At 37.5% G+C, this 25,638-nt stretch overlaps 1 protein-coding gene across 1 annotated transcript in view; it reads left to right on the top strand.

Moving 5' to 3' along the window:
• The first annotated feature begins 277 nt into the window (after window positions 1–277).
• LOC129002680 (metabotropic glutamate receptor 2-like) overlaps window positions 278–25,638 on the top strand; it is a 30,062-nt gene continuing 4,701 nt past the window's right edge. Inside the window, exons 1-12 of the mRNA XM_054430667.1 lie at window positions 278–582; window positions 951–1,086; window positions 1,923–2,065; window positions 6,842–7,012; window positions 11,115–11,259; window positions 11,735–11,986; window positions 13,399–13,677; window positions 14,038–14,187; window positions 15,776–15,894; window positions 16,711–16,857; window positions 24,024–24,202; window positions 24,672–24,834. Of these exons, the coding sequence (XP_054286642.1) occupies window positions 337–582; window positions 951–1,086; window positions 1,923–2,065; window positions 6,842–7,012; window positions 11,115–11,259; window positions 11,735–11,986; window positions 13,399–13,677; window positions 14,038–14,187; window positions 15,776–15,894; window positions 16,711–16,857; window positions 24,024–24,202; window positions 24,672–24,834 (2,130 nt within the window). The 5' untranslated portion in view covers window positions 278–336. The remainder of the gene's footprint in view (window positions 583–950; window positions 1,087–1,922; window positions 2,066–6,841; window positions 7,013–11,114; window positions 11,260–11,734; window positions 11,987–13,398; window positions 13,678–14,037; window positions 14,188–15,775; window positions 15,895–16,710; window positions 16,858–24,023; window positions 24,203–24,671; window positions 24,835–25,638) is intronic.

Genomic DNA, 25,638 nt, shown 5'->3' on the forward strand with positions numbered 1-25,638 from the left:
TCCTCTCATAAACCTAAAAAGTTGTATCTTGACGTAACTTCCTCTTACCTTCAAACGTTACCGCCAAAAATACAGATTAAAAAATACAAACCATACTTTGTCAAGGACCACCGAATAGCGAAACAGAGTAGATCAGAGGAAGAGAAAAGAAAATATCTTATGATTCAAGGATCGTCACAAGCGAAATTAAAATCAGTCAGTAGAATGAAGCAGCATCTGAGGTACAAACGGTATGTAGATAAAAATTGGATTGATTTAAGATATGTCAAAAGTAAAGTGGAAGCTTTAGCTCAAGAAATCCCATTGTCTCTAAAAAAGTATTTAGTTCCAAGAAAAATGGCCAAAAGATCTACAGCTGTAACACGATCAGCAAGGTACACGTCACTAGGAGAATCTTCAGCTCCAAGAGGTCCAGAATCTCTAGATGGAGTTAAATCTGTTGCGGCATCAACCAAACCCCTGTGGCCGGTACGTCGTGTGTCAGAGGTTCCTGGGGACTTGGTGTTGGGAGGCCTCATGATGGTCCATGAGAGGTCAGATACAGAGACCTGCGGTCCAGTCATGCCTCAGGGTGGGATACAGGTAAATGCAGTACATATGTTACGTTTGAAAAGCACGAAATTTGAAAATAACCAATTATATTTGGTAAGTATGCTCACAAATAATATATTTTATTTTCATCTGCCACTTTGAATTCTACAGTGCTGCTTAAGCCGTGTTTACAGGAAGCAAGTTGGTGGGCAAGTTACCTGCCTCAGGGAACTTGAAATTCACTAGAGGCAGGTAACCTAGCCAGTAACCAGCCAGCCAACTGGTATAGTGTATTAATTTAATATTTATATTTATTGTTTGAGAAAAAGGCTTGAGCATAAAAAAATAGTATACATTGTAAAATGGTTATATGGTGAATAAATAAACGTGGATATTATGATAAACCGAGTTATTTACAGGCTCTGGAGACGATGCTATTTACTCTGGATGTAATAAACAACCGCAAACTTCTGCCCTTCACGCTCGGTGCTCATATTCTGGACGACTGTGACAAAGACACTTACGGGCTTGAGATGGCCGTGGATTTTATCAGAGGCAAGTAGTGTATGACTTGGTGCATTTTCACTTGATCTTGTATTTTCATTGAAAAAATACGCAACCTGTTGAGATGGACATAAGAGACGGGTTAAATATTTAATATTTAATCAAATCAATCTAAAATGGACCTTGCCATGCGTTGCACCAGTTTGTAAAAAGTGTAAGGAATCTTCAACATTATTACTTTCAAGATCAATTAATTTCATGTTAATCATAGGGTTCATATGATTCAACCTTTTGAAGAATAGGAGGATTTTTTCAAGATGAACATGACCATATCAAATTATAAGTAGGGGTTCCAAAAGGATACACGGTTGGGTCTATGCTTTGAAATAAAAAATAATATATTAAATAATTCTTTTGAAGATTAGCAAGTAGTTTTAGGTAAACCATCTCCTTTATTTTAAGGTTTAGTCAATGGCTCACTATCAGTACCACTGACATATACAACGCATAATACTTACCATTCCTTTACAACGATTTAAACTATGTAATAGCTTGTTGATAGTTCGAAACTGGAGCCAGCTGTCCCTAATGATTGGGCTTAAATAAATGATCTTGACTGATTAAACAGGTGATCTTAGTCAGTAACAAAGCAACACAGCTCTCCCACCACTCTACCATAGACAAATATTTGTCTATGGTTCTACACTCATTATATTTTCTACACTCATTAATATTTGGGTTGAAATACTTACCAAGGTGACGTCCCCATCTAAATTCAATAAACAAATAGTCGATTGATAATGAATACAATTCAATTATCTAAAAAAAAGCATAGCTTAAGACGTAAAAATATTTATTTTGCAAAGGCTACAATTTATGTTATACAGGGTCAATAAGCAACATTGATGACACCGAATACCTCTGTAACAAAACGCAAGTGAGGAAGGTGATCTCTGGAGTAGTTGGAGCAGCTTCCAGTGTCACGTCTATACAGGTGGCAAACCTGCTGAGACTCTTCAAGATACCACAGGTAAGAGAATCAGCTTGCAATGTTACATGTCATTTATAGCCTATTCACTACATTAATTCTTTTAGTTATATAATTCTACTTTTTTATTGTACCAAAATTTGTCATTTAGCCTATCGAATTAAATTGTCAGAAAATGTATAGCAAATTTAAATTATATTATCCTTTAATCCCCCCTAAGAAACCATCATCACATTTTAAAATATATTATATATATTCAACAAATATTATTGTTAATAAAAACCTGTAACCTGTAATTAAGTCCATAGTTGCAATAACACTTTTATCCAAAATGATTAATATAGTATAAATTATTTATAAAACCCCAACATTGAATTATTATCCAAAAGCCTAATTTTATTGGTGCATGTGCAAGTGATGAAGAAATAAGACAGCTGGCTTCAACAATGAACTTTGAACATCCTGTATGAAATTAAAAAAAATTCCTTCTACATGGCAGCTTCGGGTATAATCCCTAACATTTAAAAAGTCAAAGTGATGAAAATTATTTAACTTAACACTTACAACAGAAGAACAGTTTAGTCTTTATATATCTTTTATTTTTCTATTTTAAATTTGTACTGCCACCTCAAGATTTATATTAATTGGACTCTGTTACTGAAGAATCAATCTGGTGAGAACTCTCCATTTTGTGACTATAAGGCTTAGCCTAACTTCAAGAAATTTAACTTAATACAGACCTATTTTATTTACTATCTGATCGAACCTAATTATTTGAACTCAAAAAGTACTTTATTTTCAACAAGAATAATTCTAGGAAAACTATTTGAACAAGATAACTAAATTCAACCTTGATTAATTTTTCACCTATTTTATTCATTGTTGGACTATTTAAACTACCTATCCAAGCCTAAGGGCAATATCAATTAATTATCCCATTTTTCATAATAATTGACATATTATATTTTATAAATTAAAATATTTGAAGATCTTTTTAGCCAGCCTAGTTCCTCTCCCTGAGAAGATTTATGTAATTAAACTTATATCTTATTGTAAACTCATTTCTGTTTTACTGAGCTAGGCTAAACCAAAGATGGCGACCCTGTATTTGTTCATTTAAATATCAAACTCCATTCATTGTAATATCCCATTCTTAGTTCTTTAGCTCATTAGTTATTAGTTTATTGGTTCATTAGTTCATTGGTTATGCTCATTTCATATCATTCAACATTTCACTTGCATTCGTTATTACTTTTTGTTAATTAACTTAAAATGTTTCAATATTGTATTTGTATTAATATCAGCATGTCAACTCTGAAAAATGGTGTAACCGTAAACAAATAAATAAATTAAATTTGTACTGTAAAGAAATCCTTCAGCTTAATCATTTGTCTTTCTATAAGTATATTTAATCTAGGCTTAACTTAGCTAAATAAGTTAGTAAGTAAAGGTACAAACCTGAACCAAGTTTGATTAGTCCAAATTATAAGCACTACCAATAACAAATTTTGTAAAATACATTGAATGAATTGGGTAGTGATAAATCATTATACAGTAATCACATAAAACGCATCGTGTTTTCTTTTAAGCTGATATTACAGGTTCCATAAGCAAAGTTTAGTATTAGTGTGCTAGCATGGCTACGTCATATCGTTGACCTTTCATCTCGTCCGCAATCTGTGGGGGCCACGAGGAGCTTGACTTCTAACTAAGTTTATTAAGCTCATCACGAGTACTTTAGAAAATACCATTACCAGAGGCAATAAGTGCAGTCGTGCTGGTGTATTTTCTGCCTGGGCGAAGGTTATGATATTTAGCGATCCTTAGAGTGCGGAAACTTTCTAGAAGAATGGCCAAAGAACCCAGAGGGACTTGTCACTCGAGATACCATTGCTGGGGTGATGCTTCGCAAATATGTAGAGTGGATTCAAAAGATTCAAAAGCTTTATTCACCATTCAATACAAAATGTACAATAGGCTTTGTCTCATACATTAAATAACTTAACTGCTAAAATAAATAAATCAAATCATTCCAAATAATTAATTACAAAATGCAAACTCACGCAGCAAACCATGCATAAATTGAGATAAAGATTAGCTCCTGTATTTAATAGTGGAGGGTTGTCATGTCCGACGTGTATCTGGTGCTTTGTTCAAAGCTATTTTACCTGAAGTTAGATGTAGGATGCAATAAACACCATTCAATTATAAAGTCATACGATAAGGGTGTCATCTGGTTGACCAATATATGTTAGGACTTAGTTGTGTCAGTCCCACATTGTTTCCATCTAGGTCATTCCATAAAACATGCTTGAAACATGTCCCCTAGGTAAAATAAATGGTGCGTGGTTAACAAGTCCATCATTAAATACACTAACAGAAACTATGTTTTTGAATTACATATTGTAGTTAGTTTTAGAATGGCTAATAATTTAGTTAAATGGAGGCACTATTACATGAAGTGTACTGCTATACTCGTATAATAGATTTTTTTCATAAAGAGCGAATTTATAACTATGCAAAACCAGAAGAGCAACTTATTGTCATAATTTTTGTATACATGAACATGGTTTATTTGTTCCTAAAAAGAATTAATGACCGAGCTAACTAAGTAAAACCTTTGACTATTAATACAGTCCAATAGACTTCAGTATCCAATAGTCAATAGTAGAAAGAAGAATGGAGAAATTTGAAACTATTTCAATACAACCAGACCCTTGCTTTGCACGTTACGGTAAATTGTAAATTTTAACGTTAAAATGCAGCCTTCAGCTACATTTGGCTTAGTCTTTTAATAAAAAGTTCTTAAAAGATATATACTAATACAAAGAATTTACTTATTGTTCAACTAAGTAACGTTACAATAAGTAATTTAACTACTTTTTTAAAATTTGTATGTATGGATACAGCAGAGTTTATATGGTTTATTGTATTTTGAATGTACATTATAAAGTTTAAGGTTAAGAACTATGTGATCTTTTTCGTTCGGAAAAAGCATAAGAAATTTAACATATTGCTATTAGTAGTGTGGTCACCATAAATTTACAGTATGCTACTTATGATGCAATAAACAAGCTAACTAATCTTGAACAATGTAGTTCAACTTTGATTAAGGTTGCTGGTTGACAACCAATTTAAACTCAGTTTCGAGTATTTTGGTTCTTCACAATGGTGTATTAGCTGCATTCACTGAGGTATCGCACAAAAAGTTACCTGGGTTAACTATGTTAGAAACATGAAGCTTAATGGAGAACATCTCAAACTTTTGTAAAAGCCAAAGAGAACAAAGTACTTCACTTTATAAGTCTCTTATCTGTAATTAAATTGTTAACGAGGTTTACCCGAGAGTTTTGCAAACAATCTTTTTAATTTGTATCGTGTTTTAATCGTTATTTTAAAAGATTAATTACTATTTTGGTTACTTTAATAAGATAAAAAGTAGTTAATTAAACTATGTTATCATTACAATGATGAATGTCTTGGTTTTTGCTTTCTTTTGTATTTGAATTAGTAAAAAGGTTATTTCTAATAAAAGTAAATAATTAGGTTAATTAATGAGCAATTTTATTTTGATTCCAAAAGAAAGATTCTCTTCTAGTACATTTCTTTCTCAGAGTCCTTGGAGGCTAGCGTCCATGTTTGATAATTTAAAACAGCTGCTAAAGGGTTATTTATCACCTAAAAATATTTGTCAAAGACCAAAGTGATTATAATTTGAATATCTAGGGCACTGTGGGATTAGAAATGCTCTTTGTAGTTTTTAATTCTTTTCCAAGGAAGTCAATGGAAGTTAGCAATCATCTTGGATTTGTCCGCCATAAGAGCAATTGGTAATTCCGTTAATTTCAAACAGCCAGTGAAGAGCTATTTACTATCTTAAAATATTTTTTTAAACACCAAAGTATGTGTGATTTTAATACCTAGGGCACTGTGTGATTATAAATTTGCTTTATAGTTTTTTAATTGTCTTATGAGTTAGAATGTATAGGCTCCAAAGACTCTAAAGGAACTGAAGATGGCCTATATCATTTCAGTATAGATGTCATCGCAAACTTATCTTGTTTTGAAGGTGTCTGATGGAGAGCGAATCAAAAATCGATTAGCCCAATTTACATGTTTACCATCTTACATATGAGTAAAGTTTAGGTATAAATTCTTCATGGGTTGTGAAACGATATCTGAATACAATAACTATATAATCATAAAATGTTAAGTAACATTCAACTCATGGTTTTGGAAGTAGTTTTATTTTATATTTCATGTTAATCATTAAAGTTCTCTACTAATAATACTAATAATTACTTGAAGTGATTAATGATTAATTGAGACAACATTTAATTGTTAATCAATTTCTTATTTGTTTAATTCAATAGAAAACTAACGACACCTTACATTTTAAAATCCGTTCCCATTACTAACCATATAATAAATTTTTATTTTAAGCAAATTGTAATTGAATTAAAATAAAACAGTTTAATTTTCAAAAAGTTAATACTGTACTGTTTGTTTAAATGCTTTACGTAGATTTAGAGGATTAAAAGTAAAAAAGAAGCTGATCAATCGTGTACAAACATTTAAGCTGTTATGGTTGATTGATTAAAATAGTTTTAAATTCGTATGAAGATAACGGAAAAGTTAAAATTGTTTAATTCGATGGGAAACTAAAGTTTTGTTGGTATAAAAAGAAATAAACACATTTCAATGTCCAAATGTTTCGTACAACTTATTTAAGTAAGTTGCCTGCTTAAAGTTGTGTACTGATATTCATAGTATATTCTTCTTATAGTATATAGCATATTCTTCAACTGGTTTCTCTAGGTGTCCTTCTGGTCTACCTCCCCGGAGCTGAGCAACAAACAGAGGTTCGAGTATTTCACTAGGACCATCCCCTCGGACCATCATCAGGCCAAGGCTATGGTGGAGATTGTCAAGAGGATGGACTGGAACTATGTGTCCATCATCTATGAGGAGTCCAACTACGGCATCAAGGTAAATCGTTAGAGGGTTCTAACAATAACAGACTGTCAGCGTTTGAATTTTTTATGACAGTATATTATATTACAACACCTGTAAAATCACCTCTTAAAGATATAGAAAAAATGACATTGTTATAATAAAAAATAACCAAATTTGTACATCAACAATCTTCCATATTGTTCTTAATTTTTCCTTTACTAAATAGTAGAAACTGCATTAATTGGAGCTTAGTAGTACATTTCACAGTTTATACTTTGTACTGAATTAGGCACGGCTTTTAATATAAAAATGTTGCATGTGTTAGAATTTAAAATGCAGAGGTCTAACTTATGCTCAATTATTTTACACAACATTAAAACTTAAAAATATTAAAATAAAGTAGGCCTAAGGACTAAGGTAGAACTTCTTCATTTAAAAAAATTATAAACTTCCACCAGGAGCTTCATTCCTAAACCACCTACTTAATGTTACTTGGCCAGAAAAATATCCCCACTGTATATCCATTCACTTAGGTTGATACACGCTTAAACCTAAGTTTTCCAATATGTAGTTCAGTTAGTTCTCCCATAACTTTATTGAAAAGTATTATTCATCTTAAAATAACACAAAGTAACATAAACACATTGCACAATGTTTAATTGTGGTTCTTATAACCCTCAAAGGCTCTAAACAGTTGCAGGTCTACAGTGTCTATGATGTTTTCACCAAATTTGTAAACACATAAAATTTACTTTTCTGAAATCTCCAGTTGGAATTATTAAAACTCGATATTATGCGTACATTTCACTAAGAAAAAAGCATAAAGAGCATTAACTCACTTCTACCACAATTACCAACCAAAAACAAAAAAACAACATACTCATCTGCAATTGCATGATTGTGACATTGTAAGCCTGTATGGATGGACGTGATTAAACGTATAGAGAACTTCGTATCTTCTATCTTGAGCATCTATTATAAATAATCATAAATTTACTGACAATCATAAGTGAAGAAGGTAGGTGCCATCCGTTGAATCATTATCAGATAAAACTCGATTACAAATAACCATTTCTTTGACATTGATACTATTGACACATTAGATAATATTTAGTTGTAGAGAAACACTGATCTTAAAAACCACAACAAAATTAGTGTAAATATCATGATTTTTAAATTCATTAGGTGATTACAAAAAGTGTTATGTAGTAAAACAAAAATTTCTAAGCCACAAACTAATACAACTATTTTCATTCCAACCAAATAAATATCCATCCGTTTAAATGCAAACAAATCTTTTCTCCATAAGAATAACATGGGATCTTTAAAGGCCAGTGGGGCATAACCCTGAGGAGTTTTCCAAAATTTAATTCCACACAAACCCTCTCGGGGGTGCATAGAACAAGTTCCCAAAGTTTCGTTACGATCGGTTGGCCGGTTTGGTATCGTATAAAAGACAAACAAACGACAAACAACAAATGACAAACATACATTGGATTTTATATACAGGTTGATTGGTACTCAATGTGACACAATTGTTTTTTGTGTAAGTACAAAGTAAATGCAGTGGGATGATGCATATAAAAGGTCCCAAGTCAAAAAATTAACTTCCCAAAGAATTATTTTATGTTTTTCAAAAATAACTATGTTTTCAAACTTAATACAGCTATTTCTCAATTACCTGTAAATGGATTTGATTAGATAATGTCATTTCCGTGTTCTACTTTAAATTTGGAATACGAATAATAGAAAATGACGGGGGATCGTTTGTAAAAACTCCATTGTAAATAGATTCAAAGATAAAAAATTAAGACGTTTGATAAACATTTAAAAAGTATATACAAAAAAATATATATTTAACAAATGCAATAGATTGGTCTATTGCATTTGTTCACACTCTGTATACATGAAAGTGTCCAAATATGTTAAAAACTGTGCCATTTTATTAGATTTCCAACCATGTTCTACACTATTGAGGATTAGATATTCTTTTGTTTGTTTTAGTGGTTTGAATACCAGAAAACATGGTGTCTTTAACAATTAAAACAAAGAAAGTCAGCATGTATTAAGCAAAAGTTGTATTTTTCAGCTGAAACAGTAAAAACAGTAAAAAAATTCCCTGTTTTCTGGTATTCAAACAACTAAAACAAACAAAAGAATATCTAATCCTCAATAGGGTAGCATATGGTTGGAAATCTAGTAAAATGGCGCAGTTTTTAACATATTCGGACACTTTCTTATATACAGGGTGTGAAAAAATTCAATAGACCAATGTTTTTTTTTTTTTTTTTATCAAACAACTTAATTTTTATCTTTGAATCTATTTACAATGGGGTTTTTACAACTGATCCCCCGTCATTTTCTATTATTCTTATTCAAAATTTAATGAAGAACACGAAAACGACATTATCTACTCAAATCCATATACAGGTAATTGAGAAATTGCTGTATTAAGTTTAAAAACATAGTTATTTTTGAAAAGCATAAACTAATTTTTTGGGAAGCTAAATTTTGGACTTGGAACCTTTTATATGCATCATCACACTTCATTTACTTTGTACTTACACCAAAAATTGTTTGTCACACTGAGTACCAATCACGCTGTATATAATATACTAATAAGAAAGATAACCTGAAATTATTTTTTAAGACTCGTACTAGTACTCGTTGGTTTTAATCCTTTTACATATAAAGTAGACAGACAAACCACATTTCAGGCTAAACTGTCAAAATAACTTTTAGCAGAGATTAACAATGATCTTTAATTTGAGACACCGCAAAATGATTTTTAATTATACAAGGTACCATCAATAAAAATCTTGAGTTATGAAAACTGAATTCATCATGAGACTTCATTCATAGTGCTTAATTTCACCATAAATACCATTCTTCAAAGTCTTCAACAGATTTCTGTGTTGAAATTACATCACGTTAACTGGTATAACCTATATAATTTACAATTACTTACTATAAGCGTAGGTGCATTTTAATTTATCTAAAAAAATAGACATACCATCTATTATTTTAGTTTGTGTTTTTATTAACCTATACACTGCACCAAAAGTTTGTGTTTTTTATCATTTTGACAGTGAGAAACATATACAATGTATATTTTTAATTCGTAGTGTATGAACTTTTAGCAACAAAACTAGGGCAAACATATTAGGTTTTCAGTTCCAAGTTCCAGTCTAGATTACACAATAACTTTAAAAAGTACATTTTGCCATTGCAGAGAGTCCCTTTTCATTTAATAAGTTCTAGTTCAAATAAGTAGAGTTTTCTTTAGATAATTCAATTGCAAAATGTACATCTTTCAATCTACCAGACTGATCACAGAAACTGTATTAAATAATTACCATCTACTAAACTTAAAATAAAATTTATCTTTGTTTGAAATTCATTGTTGGTGAGGGTGAGTTAATGTTGTTCAAAGGTTTATTGCGGACATTTTCCACCACGATGGTAAAAAAACAATACACAACGTTTCGGGATCTGGAATCTGATCCCGTCCTCAGGTCAAAAAACTTAACTAACACATTACAACTAACAATACACAAACGCCCAACCTAAGTTGGAATACAAGTATGGAAAGTTTTGAAATTGGAAGAGGGTAGCAGTAAAAAAGTATACACTGTATAGCAGTTCAGTCATGATACAACATGCAAATAATAACCAATCACAAAACACAATAGTCTATAAAAGGTGTAGTGTGAACCTGTTTTTTTCAACTGAGGACGGGATCAGATTCCAGATCCCGAAATGTTGTGTATTGTTTTTTTACCATCGTGATGGAAAATGTCCGCAATAGACCTTTGAACAAGATCTATCTATATTATGAATTCTGTAAGCGGTTTTTAATTAACATTGTAAGAGCGTAACAACTAGCAGGATGATGGAAGGGGGCTCGAATTAAAGGTCTTGATCTGAGGGGGTCGGTAAAAATAGATTATGTCAAAATCTATCAGAAAATGAGAAATAACAAAAATATCTTTCATATAAAATGCCTTGCATTAAGAATCATTTCATTCTTAGTTTGTTTAAATATAACAATAATTTGTTTTACATTTGAGCTTTTTAGAGACTTGTGTCCCTACATGTATTTAATTTGAACAGAAATAACTATTTTTTTGTATAGGCATTTGAAGAGTTAGAACAGCTGCTGGCAAAGTCCAATATCTGCATCGCCGTCAAGGAAAAGCTCGCCAAAGACTCTGGAGTGGCCGAAGACATCGCCTATGACAACGTTGTGTTGAGGCTGCAGACAAAGCCTAGAGCAAGAGGTGAGTATCGCCAAAGCTGAACAATGACAAGGTCAATTGATGTTTTGGAGACAGAGATATAACTAAAACTCAGTTTTTTAATTCATTGCATTAGACATCTACAAGATACTTAGACACCTACTGAAAGATACTTTTCAAAACAAGCCTAAATGGTTGCAACTGAGTGTTTTGAAAATAGTTTTTTTTCCTAGAGACATATGAAAGTATTGGCTACAGCATGTAATGTTTTAACATTGAAATCCTGTTTTGTAAAATTTAAGGTGAACCTGATGTTCTTTGACATCAAGATATTCTTTTAAGTGAATCATCTTTTCTAATGATAGCCTATCCCATCTATAGCTATTATTCATGTTAAGCTATGGGTCAATCAAATGAGCTTATTTGCCTAGTTTGAAAAGACCTGTATACTATTTTATAATACTTGAGGCGTGAAATTAAATATATATATATTTTTTGTGTCTCCTTTTGCCTACAGGAGTCATAGTATTCGCCTCGGACCAGGAGGTGGCTGGTCTCATGAGAGCGGTTCGTCGCTGTAACGCCACGGGAGACTTCACCTGGATTGGCAGCGACGGATGGTCAGCGAGGTCCTTGGTCTCCGAGGGGAGTGAGGCTGAGGTTGAGGGAACTCTCAGTGTACAACCTCAGGCCAACCCTGTCCTAGGATTTGACACATACTTCCTCAACCTGACGGTGGAGAACAACAAGAGGAACCCTTGGTTTGTAGGTTGGTACTTGTTTAACCACCAACTTGGGAACTTTCAGACAATAGTTTAGAATGACACGTTTCGTTGGAGGTTGGCTTATGCAAACTTATATTTAGAAAGTTCATGCAACATGTTGGATTGTAATTAAAAGATTCTTCTTCAACAGTCAGGAACTAGTTTCAGCTATCCTTGATCGTTTATTAACCCTGTAAGTTCAGCCTATGTTAGATCGCGATACCACGTTGTGAGATAGTGATGTTACCTGCTATTAAAACTATTTCTAGACAAAATATATTGCTTTGTTCGAGATGGTCTTTGTGGAAAGTTCATACCAAACTACTGCTAGATATTATGGATTAGTAACAGAAAACACATTTCTCAGAATTGAACTGAGCTACTTAATATGGTAACAAAACTATACGGTGCAGCTATCATCCCATGGACATCTTCCATTCATCCTTATTTTAACATATTCTTAGCCGTGACGACAAACATTCTAATAGAGTGAGAGCTATGGTTATATTGCATATCCTAACGAGATACCCCGATCATCAGGCAATTTTTTAAAGTCCATTCCAATCAATACTGATTTTCCATAACTCGACGAATAATTTAAACTTAAATATACAGGGTGACAAAAAAGTCTGGAAACGGCTTAATATCTTTTTAACTAAATCCGTTAGAAAAGTCAAACTTTTAACATCAACTTACATGTATAAAAACTACTTTTTCCAAGCATTTCCATGTTTTTACCTCCACCAGGGGACAACCTGTAAGGAGTAGGTACAAAATCTTTAATGTAAGCATAGGTTGATATGCACACCATTTTAAAGGTCTGGTCAAGTGGAGTTCATTGCCGGAAACCGCATCTCAAAAGGTTCATTCGTTACAAAATGGCGGCATTGCAAAGTTCTTGTGGAATATACCTTTACAGGCCTTAATATTGGTAAATACTCGTATTAAACATTATCTTGAGATCTGAAATTGTATTTTAAAGTCAACTAGCCCATAGACTAAGTTTATTCAATCTTCAAAACAAATTTAAACGGGTTTCAGATTTCCCGGCTAATTTTGACTATGAGTATTTACCATTACTAAGGCCTGTGCAGGTGTATTCCGCAAGAACTTTGAAATGCCGCCATTATGTAACGAATGAACCTTTTTTGACGCGGTTTCCGGCAATAAACTCCACTTCACCATACCTTTAAAATGATGTGCATATCAACCTATGCTTACATTAAAGATTATGTACCTACTCCTTACAGGTTGTCCCCTGGTGAAGGTAAAAAAATGGTAATACTTGCAAAAAGTAGTTTTCATACATATAAGTTGATGTGAAAGGTTTGAATTTTCTAACGAATTTAGTTAAAAAGATATCAAGCCGTTTCCAGACTTTTTTGTCACCCTGTATTTATATGTGTAAATGTCCCAGAGTTCTGGGAGGACCACTTCCAGTGCCGCTACCCCGGCAGTCCCACTACCCCGTACAACCTTCGCTACTCCAGACTCTGCTCTGCTGACGACAGACTCACTCTTCAGAACACCGCGTTTGAGAACCAGCTGCAGTTTGTCAGTGACGCCGTCATGTCGCTGGCTGTCGCACTGGGCGACATGCACGCTGATCTGTGTCGCAGTCCGGGTCTGTGTGGCGACATGTCACCAACCAAAGGACCGGAGCTGTTGAAGTACCTCAGGACTGTCAACTTTGTAGGTATGTTCTACATGAATTGGAATCGTAGTTTTTTGTTAACCGTGGTGAGGTGATGAAGTTTTGGATATTATTTGTTACTTGGGTTCGAACTCAACTTGGAAACGTTTATCTTACGCCTATGAACTATCGTGAAATCCTTCATTATTACCAAAACTTTTAAAACACTCTTGCATAAAAGGCGAATAGAGAACAGTCCAACGAGCAAACTGGCTTTTTGTATCGGATTTTCTTCAACGTAGTGTTGGCTATTATGATCAATAAGTACATTCTACCGAATAGTCGTTCACAGTTTTCTTGTATTCCATTATTTGCGTATACTGAGATTTACTACATGAAGAGTAAATTGTCATGGTTTCCCAGGTCTGTCAGGAGACAAGTTCCACTTTGACGTCAACGGTGATGGTCCAGCGAGGTACAACATCATCCACTTCAAGCAGACACAGCCCGGAGTCTACCGCTGGGTCTTGGTGGGAGAATATGTGGAGGGAGAACTGACTCTCAACATGACAGGTAAAACTTGTCTCGTTGTGTTCTGTCAGATGTGGAACGGGTTAAAACAAAAAGAGGAAAATTGAACAGAAGAAAACATCGGAATTATGAAGGAACCGTAAGAGGATCCGTTGCAGTTAAAATATAGTTCAACGTAGACGTAGCGATCACTTGTATTTTATAGAAATATCTAACACAGGACAATGCATGTTATGTCAAAGATATTATTGAAAGCGACATCTTTAGTGGGGATGGGTAGCAGGAGAATATTTCAGTTCTGGCGGGGAGCATGGAACTTGGGGTGGTGATAATATATAAGCCAAAGAATGTAAAACCGCCCAGACCCCAATTTTTAAGGACCTCGGTCGTCCATAATGACGTCATCAAGATGGCGGCCGTATGATGATGCTGGGTCGCCATGAATTGGTTAAAACACCCAAATGTGTGCAAATGTGCCGATTTTAATTAAATTCGGCATACAAGTACTTGAATACATTATTTCGGCCCAGGTTGTCAATGGTCAAGTTTGATCAAGTTGTTTCAAAATGGTGGTCGTTAATAACTCAAATAATAAAAATGTTTCGGTGTTTTGTGTTTTTAACTCCCTCCAGAGATCTGCAGCAACCTATTAATTTTGCTTTACACAACACACTTGCTTTAACTTGATTTAAGTTTTTGTTGTGATTATTTGGATATTTACATAACGTAGGAAATACTCCTCCAACGCTTATGCAATATTTGGAAATTACCAGCTTTTTTGTCCAGAAGCTATTCGATTATAGTATTTACTTAACAATAACTTTAGGGGTTGTAATTTAAATTTAATGTATTAGGACAATTCGGGATTTAATGAAACTTGAAATGGCACTCTTGCCAGTTATACAGTTGCAGCACATAAATGCAACAGTTTCTCCACAGCAGTAACCGTTACCGTTAAGAGGATTCGTAGTGTTCAAGTAGTCCCAATGCATTTGTACCCTCGAAGCTCCAAACAAGATCTGTAGCAATTTCTTAAAGTTGTGTCAATTGATTTGAATAGTGTTATGTCAAAGGCTTGACCATATGTGGACTCAATTTTAGTAAACATATTCTTTGGCTCTAATTATGATGATTACGATAGTGTGATGGTTAAATTTATTATAATGTTATTCATAACAGAAAAACGCTAAGTTTTCATTAGTAAAGGACGGTTTGAATTAGAATTCACTATAGGGTTTAAAGCTGATAAATCGATTTTTAGATTTGGTTTTCAATGTATTAGCTAACTAAAATCTAAATTATTTCGCAAACATTTGATAAACTTAGGTTTTATATAAAGCCGCAGTTAAATTTCGCACGTTAAAACACAAGGATCCATACATTTGTAAAAGGGAGAGACGTAAAAATTCCATGAATAACGGGATCATACAAACAAAATTGTTCATACTATTCTTGGCCAAAGAACTAGACATATTATAAATTGCCCACCTATTCATTGAACATTCTTCATAAATCTTCACTAGTGTCTCAATTTGTTGTCATCGTCTGAAAAAATATAATTTGAACTTCAGCTTGTTAAGACTATTACTGTATGTTTACAATCTTTACCCTTATTTTCCTTCCCTCACAGAAGTGCAGCCCTCACCCCCTGAGAGTGTGTGTAGTCTCCCGTGTGAGGTTGGCCAGGCCAAGACATACGTGGAGGGAGAAAGCTGTTGCTGGCACTGCTTCAACTGTTCCACATACCAGGTAAAATCTATTAGTCAAATGGATTTAACGAATAGTGTTTCGTTATATTTCAAATCAGTTGGCAGTATCAGTTTTTCCAAGTTTTACAATAGCAGGATGTCTTTATGGAAAACTATTGAACAATGAATGCAATGTAAGAGTTTTCACGGGAATGTAATCAACTTATCTTCCTCCTAATATCAGACAAAGATAATTACAATTAGAGGACATATGGTAAGACTATTTAAGATAATAATGATTAGCTTTAGTTATTTTACCAGACAAAATAGCTAAGCTTATCTTATGTGTGTTGATCTTCACAAAACCAAACGATAGTAACTAGTGCGGACCTATAGTGCAGGCCTTTATGTGGCGAAATTTTATAATTAATTAAAAGATAGAAATAAGTATTTTCACTATGCCAATACATTTAAGTATACAAAAGTGTTATTTGTGTTTAAACATATAGCTTCGGACATAGGGACATAGTACACCCTGTGCTCGTAGGAGGTGAGGTATGGCAGTGAAATTTGAAATGAACACACTTTTCCGGAGTTGGATAGTCCTTTTTTAATACACCAAAAACCTTGTACCTTTGACGTCAACCAACCACATCATCACCCAAACCGATAAAAGATGCCATTCACCCCCTCCCTGCTCAACAACGTCACCGATCCAATAGTTTAGTCACTTCCCCCTCCCCCTCAATTTCACCCATCATCCCTTCTCCTAATTAGGCCACTTCTGGTCTGATAGCCCCATTCCCATACATTCCCATACTTCTAATTGAAATGTCTTATATCATACACAGTGGTACGGCAATATGTTTGTCTCCAGATCCGCCACCCGACTGACGAGACGCAGTGTCTCCTTTGTCCTGAAGGTACCAAGCCCGATATGTACCATCAGGTCTGCCTGGACATACCCGAGGACTACCTGAGAGCTGGCAGTGCTTGGGCGATCGGAGCGATGACCTTCTCTTTGGTAAGTCACTTACATGTTATGGCTTGTAGTAGTGTTCCATAGTAAAATTTTATACTCGTATTACACAAGGAGACGCAGGATTCCCACTTTAGTTCGAAATTTTAAATTTAATTTATTCTAACAGTTTTATCCACCTCTACAGTAAATCATAATTTTCCTATTTGAAATTAAACTATAAAATCCATTCAACACACCAGCTGCTAAATTGTTTATCCCCTCTTCATGTTACAGTTTGGACTTTCGAATTTAATTTCAACACATATTTAATTCTTGAACATCCAACTTATTACTCAGCTTACAATTTTGCAATTTAATTTTCGTAGGATAAACGGAAGGAGATCATAAACGTATGCCAACGCTAGGTTCTCAATGAAACATAGATCGTGGAAACATCAATATCGTCTCCCGCAGTAACTGGTAAATAGAGACAACCCTCCATGATTGCGGTGAATTCGCGAACACCTTCCTTGATCGTGGTGATATCATTATTATCTCCCACGGTAGCTATGAAATCTTGTTTACCACACATGATTGCGGTGATTCCGAAAACATCTTCCTCGACTGGGGAGACAACTCCTGTGATCACAAAGACATCTTCACCGAGTCCAGCTATTGCTGCATCAGTTTAACATAAGTTTTTAACATCTTCCATTCTTCCACGATCACTAACACATAATATGATCATTGTATCCAGTGGAGAACTGACAGTGGTAGAGAACTGACATACGTGCTACTGACTCTCCTAATATGTTGTACTATATCTATGTTCACCCCAGGTAGGTGTGTTGGCCACGTCGTTGGTGGCTGGAGTGTTTGTCTATCACAATGACACTCCCGTGGTGAAGGCTGCTGATAGAGAACTGACCTACGTGCTACTGACTCTCCTAATATGTGGTATAATATTTACGTTCACCACAGGTAGGTGTGTTGGCCACGTCGTTGGTGGCTGGAGTGTTTGTCTCTCACAATGACACTCCCGTGGTGAAGGCTGCTGGTAGAGAACTGACATACGTGCTACTGACTCCCCTAATATGTTGTACAATATTTATGTTCACCACAGGTAGGTGTGTTGGCCTCGTCACTGGTAGCTGGAGTGTTTGTCACTCACAATGACACTCCCGTGGTGAAGGCTGCTGGTAGAGAACTGACATACGTGCTACTGACTCCCCTAATATGTTGTACAATATTTACGTTCACCACAGGTAGGTGTGTTGGCCACGTCACTGGTGGCTGGAGTGTTTGTCACTCACAATGACACTCCCGTGGAGAAGGCTGCTGGTAGAGAACTGACCTACGTGCTACTGACTCTCCTAATATGTTGTACAATATTTATGTTCACCACAGGTAGGTGTGTTGGCCACGTCGTTGGTGGCTGGAGTGTTTGTCTCTCACAATGACACTCCCGTGGTGAAGGCTGCTGATAGAGAACTGACCTACGTGCTACTGACTCTCCTAATATGTGGTATAATATTTACGTTCACCACAGGTAGGTGTGTTGGCCACGTCGTTGGTGGCTGGAGTGTTTGTCTCTCACAATGACACTCCCGTGGTGAAGGCTGCTGATAGAGAACTGACCTACGTGCTACTGACTCTCCTAATATGTGGTATAATATTTACGTTCACCACAGGTAGGTGTGTTGGCCACGTCGTTGGTGGCTGGAGTGTTTGTCTCTCACAATGACACTCCCGTGGTGAAGGATGCTGATAGAGAACTGACCTACGTGCTACTGACTCTCCTAATATGTTGTATAATATTTACGTTCACCACAGGTAGGTGTGTTGGCCACGTCGCTGGTGGCTGGAGTGTTTGTCTCTCACAATGACACTCCCGTGGTGAAGGCTGCTGGTAGAGAACTGACCTACGTACTACTGACACTTCTAATATGTTGTATAATATTTACGTTCACCACAGGTAGGTGTGTTGGCCACGTCGTTGGTGGATGGAGTGTTTGTCTCTCACAACGACACTCCCGTAGTGAAGGCTGCTGGTAGATAACTGACATACGTGCTACTGACTCTCCTAATGTGTTGTATAACATTTACGTTCACCACAGGTAGGTGTGTTGGCCACGTCGCTGGTGGCTGGAGTGTTTGTCTCTCACAATGACACTCCCGTGGTGAAGGCTGCTGGTAGAGAACTGACCTACGTACTACTGACACTTCTAATATGTTGTATAATATTTACGTTCACCACAGGTAGGTGTGTTGGCCACGTCGTTGGTGGATGGAGTGTTTGTCTCTCACAACGACACTCCCGTAGTGAAGGCTGCTGGTAGATAACTGACATACGTGCTACTGACTCTCCTAATGTGTTGTATAACATTTACGTTCACCACAGGTAGGTGTGTTGGCCACGTCGCTGGTGGCTGGAGTGTTTGTCTCTCACAATGACACTCCCGTAGTGAAGGCTGCTGGTAGAGAACTGACCTACGTGCTACTGACTCCCCTAATATGTTGTACAATATTTATGTTCACCACAGGTAGGTGTGTTGGCCACGTCACTGGTGGCTGGAGTGTTTGTCTCTCACAATGACACTCCCGTAGTGAAGGCTGCTGGTAGAGAACTGACCTACGTGCTACTGACTCTCCTAATATGTTGTATAATATTTACGTTCACCACAGGTAGGTGTGTTGGCCACGTCACTGGTGGCTGGAGTGTTTGTCTCTCACAATGACACTCCCGTGGTGAAGGCTGCTGGTAGAGAACTGACCTACGTGCTACTGACTCTCCTAATATGTTGTATAATATTTACGTTCACCACAGGTAGGTGTGTTGGCCACGTCGCTGGTGGCTGGAGTGTTTGTCTCTCACAATGACACTCCCGTGGTGAAGGCTGCTGGTAGAGAACTGACCTACGTACTACTGACACTTCTAATATGTTGTATAATATTTACGTTCACCACAGGTAGGTGTGTTGGCCACGTCGTTGGTGGATGGAGTGTTTGTCTCTCACAACGACACTCCCGTAGTGAAGGCTGCTGGTAGATAACTGACATACGTGCTACTGACTCTCCTAATGTGTTGTATAACATTTACGTTCACCACAGGTAGGTGTGTTGGCCACGTCGCTGGTGGCTGGAGTGTTTGTCTCTCACAATGACACTCCCGTGGTGAAGGCTGCTGGTAGAGAACTGACCTACGTACTACTGACACTTCTAATATGTTGTATAATATTTACGTTCACCACAGGTAGGTGTGTTGGCCACGTCGTTGCTGGATGGAGTGTTTGTCTCTCACAACGACACTCCCGTAGTGAAGGCTGCTGGTAGATAACTGACATACGTGCTACTGACTCTCCTAATGTGTTGTATAACATTTACGTTCACCACAGGTAGGTGTGTTGGCCACGTCGCTGGTGGCTGGAGTGTTTGTCTCTCACAATGACACTCCCGTAGTGAAGGCTGCTGGTAGAGAACTGACCTACGTGCTACTGACTCCCCTAATATGTTGTACAATATTTATGTTCACCACAGGTAGGTGTGTTGGCCACGTCACTGGTGGCTGGAGTGTTTGTCTCTCACAATGACACTCCCGTAGTGAAGGCTGCTGGTAGAGAACTGACCTACGTGCTACTGACTCTCCTAATATGTTGTATAATATTTACGTTCACCACAGGTAGGTGTGTTGGCCACGTCACTGGTGGCTGGAGTGTTTGTCTCTCACAATGACACTCCCGTGGTGAAGGCTGCTGGTAGAGAACTGACCTACGTGCTACTGACTCTCCTAATATGTTGTATAATATTTACGTTCACCACAGGTAGGTGTGTTGGCCACGTCACTGGTGGCTGGAGTGTTTGTCTCTCACAATGACACTCCCGTGGTGAAGGCTGCTGGTAGAGAACTGACCTACGTGCTACTGACTCTCCTAATATGTTGTATAATATTTACGTTCACCACAGGTAGGTATGTTGGCCACGTCACTGGTGGCTTGAGTGTTTGTCTCTCACAATGACACTCCCGTGGTGAAGGCTGCTGGTAGAGAACTGACATACGTGCTACTGACTCCCCTAATATGTTGTACAATATTTATGTTCACCACAGGTAGGTGTGTTGGCCACGTCACTGGTGGCTGGAGTGTTTGTCTCTCACAATGACACTCCCGTGGTGAAGGCTGCTGGTAGAGAACTGACCTACGTGCTACTGACTCTCCTAATATGTGGTATAATATTTACGTTCACCACAGGTAGGTGTGTTGGCCACGTCACTGGTCGCTGGAGTGTTTGTCTCTCACAATGACACTCCCGTGGTGAAGGCTGCTGGTAGAGAGCTTACATACGTGCTACTGACTCTCCTAATATGTGGTATAATATTTACGTTCACCACAGGTAGGTGTGTTGGCCACGTCACTGGTCGCTGGAGTGTTTGTCTCTCACAATGACACTCCCGTAGTGAAGGCTGCTGGTAGAGAGCTTACATACGTGCTACTGACTCTCCTAATATGTGGTATAATATTTACGTTCACCACAGGTAGGTGTGTTGGCCACGTCACTGGTCGCTGGAGTGTTTGTCTCTCACAATGACACTCCCGTGGTGAAGGCTGCTGGTAGAGAGCTTACATACGTGCTACTGACTCTCCTAATATGTGGTATAATATTTACGTTCACCACAGGTAGGTGTGTTGGCCACGTCACTGGTCGCTGGAGTGTTTGTCTCTCACAATGACACTCCCGTAGTGAAGGCTGCTGGTAGAGAGCTTACATACGTGCTACTGACTCTCCTAATATGTGGTATAATATTTACGTTCACCACAGGTAGGTGTGTTGGCCACGTCACTGGTCGCTGGAGTGTTTGTCTCTCACAATGACACTCCCGTGGTAAAGGCTGCTGGTAGAGAGCTTACATACGTGCTACTGACTCTCCTAATATGTTGTATAATATTTACGTTCACCACAGGTAGGTGTGTTGGCCACGTCACTGGTCGCTGGAGTGTTTGTCTCTCACAATGACACTCCCGTAGTGAAGGCTGCTGGTAGAGAGCTTACATACGTGCTACTGACTCTCCTAATATGTGGTATAATATTTACGTTCACCACAGGTAGGTGTGTTGGCCACGTCACTGGTCGCTGGAGTGTTTGTCTCTCACAATGACACTCCCGTAGTGAAGGCTGCTGGTAGAGAGCTTACATACGTGCTACTGACTCTCCTAATATGTGGTATAATATTTACGTTCACCACAGGTAGGTGTGTTGGCCACGTCACTGGTCGCTGGAGTGTTTGTCTCTCACAATGACACTCCCGTAGTGAAGGCTGCTGGTAGAGAGCTTACATACGTGCTACTGACTCTCCTAATATGTGGTATAATATTTACGTTCACCACAGGTAGGTGTGTTGGCCACGTCACTGGTGGCTGGAGTGTTTGTCTCTCACAATGACACTCCCGTAGTGAAGGCTGCTGGTAGATAACTGACATACGTGCTACTGACTCTCCTAATATGTTGTATAATATTTACGTTCACCACAGGTAGGTGTGTTGGCCACGTCACTGGTCGCTGGAGTGTTTGTCTCTCACAATGACACTCCCGTAGTGAAGGCTGCTGGTAGAGAGCTTACATACGTGCTACTGACTCTCCTAATATGTGGTATAATATTTACGTTCACCACAGGTAGGTGTGTTGGCCACGTCACTGGTCGCTGGAGTGTTTGTCTCTCACAATGACACTCCCGTGGTGAAGGCTGCTGGTAGAGAGCTTACATACGTGCTACTGACTCTCCTAATATGTGGTATAATATTTACGTTCACCACAGGTAGGTGTGTTGGCCACGTCACTGGTGGCTTGAGTGTTTGTCTCTCACAATGACACTCCCGTGGTGAAGGCTGCTGGTAGAGAGCTTACATACGTGCTACTGACTCTCCTAATATGTTGTATAATATTTACGTTCACCACAGGTAGGTGTGTTGGCCACGTCACTGGTCGCTGGAGTGTTTGTCTCTCACAATGACACTCCCGTGGTGAAGGCTGCTGGTAGAGAGCTTACATATGTGCTACTGACTCTCCTAATATGTGGTATAATATATACGTTCACCACAGGTAGGTGTGTTGGCCACGTCACTGGTCGCTGGAGTGTTTGTCTCTCACAATGACACTCCCGTAGTGAAGGCTGCTGGTAGAGAGCTTACATACGTGCTACTGACTCTCCTAATATGTGGTATAATATTTACGTTCACCACAGGTAGGTGTGTTGGCCACGTCACTGGTCGCTGGAGTGTTTGTCTCTCACAATGACACTCCTGTGGTGAAGGCTGCTGGTAGAGAGCTTACATACGTGCTACTGACTCTCCTAATATGTTGTACAATATTTATGTTCACCACAGGTAGGTGTGTTGGCCACGTCGCTGGTGGCTGGAGTGTTTGTCTCTCACAATGACACTCCCGTGGTAAAGGCTGCTGGTAGAGAACTGACCTACGTGCTACTGACTCTCCTAATATGTGGTATAATATTTACGTTCACCACAGGTAGGTGTGTTGGCCACGTCACTGGTCGCTGGAGTGTTTGTCTCTCACAATGACACTCCCGTGGTGAAGGCTGCTGGTAGAGAGCTTACATACGTGCTACTGACTCTCCTAATATGTTGTATAATATTTATGTTCACCACAGGTAGGTGTGTTGGCCACGTCACTGGTCGCTGGAGTGTTTGTCTCTCACAATGACACTCCCGTGGTAAAGGCTGCTGGTAGAGAACTGACCTACGTGCTACTGACTCTCCTAATATGTGGTATAATATTTACGTTCACCACAGGTAGGTGTGTTGGCCACGTCACTGGTCGCTGGAGTGTTTGTCTCTCACAATGACACTCCCGTGGTGAAGGCTGCTGGTAGAGAGCTTACATACGTGCTACTGACTCTCCTAATATGTTGTATAATATTTACGTTCACCACAGGTAGGTGTGTTGGCCACGTCACTGGTCGCTGGAGTGTTTGTCTCTCACAATGACACTCCCGTGGTGAAGGCTGCTGGTAGAGAGCTTACATACGTGCTACTGACTCTCCTAATATGTTGTACAATATTTATGTTCACCACAGGTAGGTGTGTTGGCCACGTCGCTGGTGGCTGGAGTGTTTGTCTCTCACAATGACACTCCCGTGGTAAAGGCTGCTGGTAGAGAACTGACCTACGTGCTACTGACTCTCCTAATATGTGGTATAATATTTACGTTCACCACAGGTAGGTGTGTTGGCCACGTCACTGGTCGCTGGAGTGTTTGTCTCTCACAATGACACTCCCGTGGTGAAGGCTGCTGGTAGAGAGCTTACATACGTGCTACTGACAGGCTTACTAATGTGTTATCTCATCACATTCGTCCTTGTATTACGACCTTCTGACATCGTTTGTGGAGTTCAGAGGTATTTAATACTTTATATTTCAACTTATCACTGCGCATTTTCAAAATGCACGCCTTAAAAAAGTTGTGTAACTGACACACATTTAGTTTACTATATTGACAATAATTTTAGGATTCAATCAATGTTAGTAAATACATTATTGGCTATATGAACACGAAAAATGAATCAAACTACTCTGAGAGATGAGAAATGTTACTTATCCTTCATCGGCCACTAGCTTTAAGTTCCAGGTCAAGTAGTTCTAATTATCACACTCAAATAGAGTAATTTGTGTTTTAAGATGGTATCTCCTCAATTATATATTTATAAACTTGAAATGCCTGTCTTATTTAATTATGATTGTACTGGATTTTTATGTTGTTTAGAAGTATTGTAACACTTTTTGAGGGACGTAAATAACATTTTCTACAACCTGAGTGTTTAAATCACTCCTAACAAATGGCTACAATTATATCCACGTTGCTCTAAGGTTCTGGGCAGGATTTAGTTTCACTGTCGTGTACGCCGCATTACTGACGAAGACCAATCGGATCTCTAGAATATTCAACGCAGGCAAACGCACAGCCAAGCGACCTTCCTATATCACACCGCGCTCCCAGTTGTGCATCTGCAGCGGGCTGGTCTCTGTACAGGTATGGTGACATTATAGCTATTATAAACCACATTTTTATGTTCATTTTGTAATGTATAAAGCTTTAAGGTTGTTGAAAAAAAGGAAATTCTGTACTTAAATTAATATTAAGTAACAGCATACATAATAAGTTAGCAAGAACAAGTAAATGTAATCCACCAACCCTCTCCTCAGAAAACTATGGTTAGGTTGGAGTAGCTTATGTTTTGACTAACGGTCCCTAGAGGCCAAAAACACCATCCGTTCGAATTCATATATATATATTTATATATTTATATATAAATATATATGTGTGTGTGTCCGTCAGCACGATAACTCGAGCAAAAATGATCCGATTTTGATGAAATTTGGTACAAACGTGTAAACGTACGTTTATTCGAACGAGTTTGCGATCCAGCATGATCGGACCATGGGAACGGGGGTTTACGGGGGGGGGGTTTATGGGGTAAAAATAGGTTTTTCCCATTTTTGACCCAAAAAATATAAAATTTAGCAATTTCTTTCCAAACCATTTTGTAGAGCTTAAAAAAACAAATAATTTAGTATATTGAAGCGTTATTATGCGCCCAATGGTTACGGAGAAAATTCCAAAAAATTGTAAAATTTAAAATTCCCATGTTATTCTTATGGAGAATAAGTAAACTGTTGTAGTTTGCTTGTTTGTGAACATATTTCCATCAAATTTGGAAATTGTTTTTATTTCTTACTAACTATTCACATTTTACAAAGAAAAAAAACAGTTTTACCCTCCCTGATGCAGCAAACCTAAGTACTTGTTAAACTAATTCTATTTAAATCGAGAATA

Source organism: Macrosteles quadrilineatus, unplaced genomic scaffold (genome assembly GCF_028750875.1).
Source record: "Macrosteles quadrilineatus isolate MER2022 unplaced genomic scaffold, UCM_ALF_1.0 Scaffold_9__3_contigs__length_116548681, whole genome shotgun sequence".
NCBI classification, from domain to species: Eukaryota; Metazoa; Arthropoda; class Insecta; order Hemiptera; family Cicadellidae; genus Macrosteles; species Macrosteles quadrilineatus.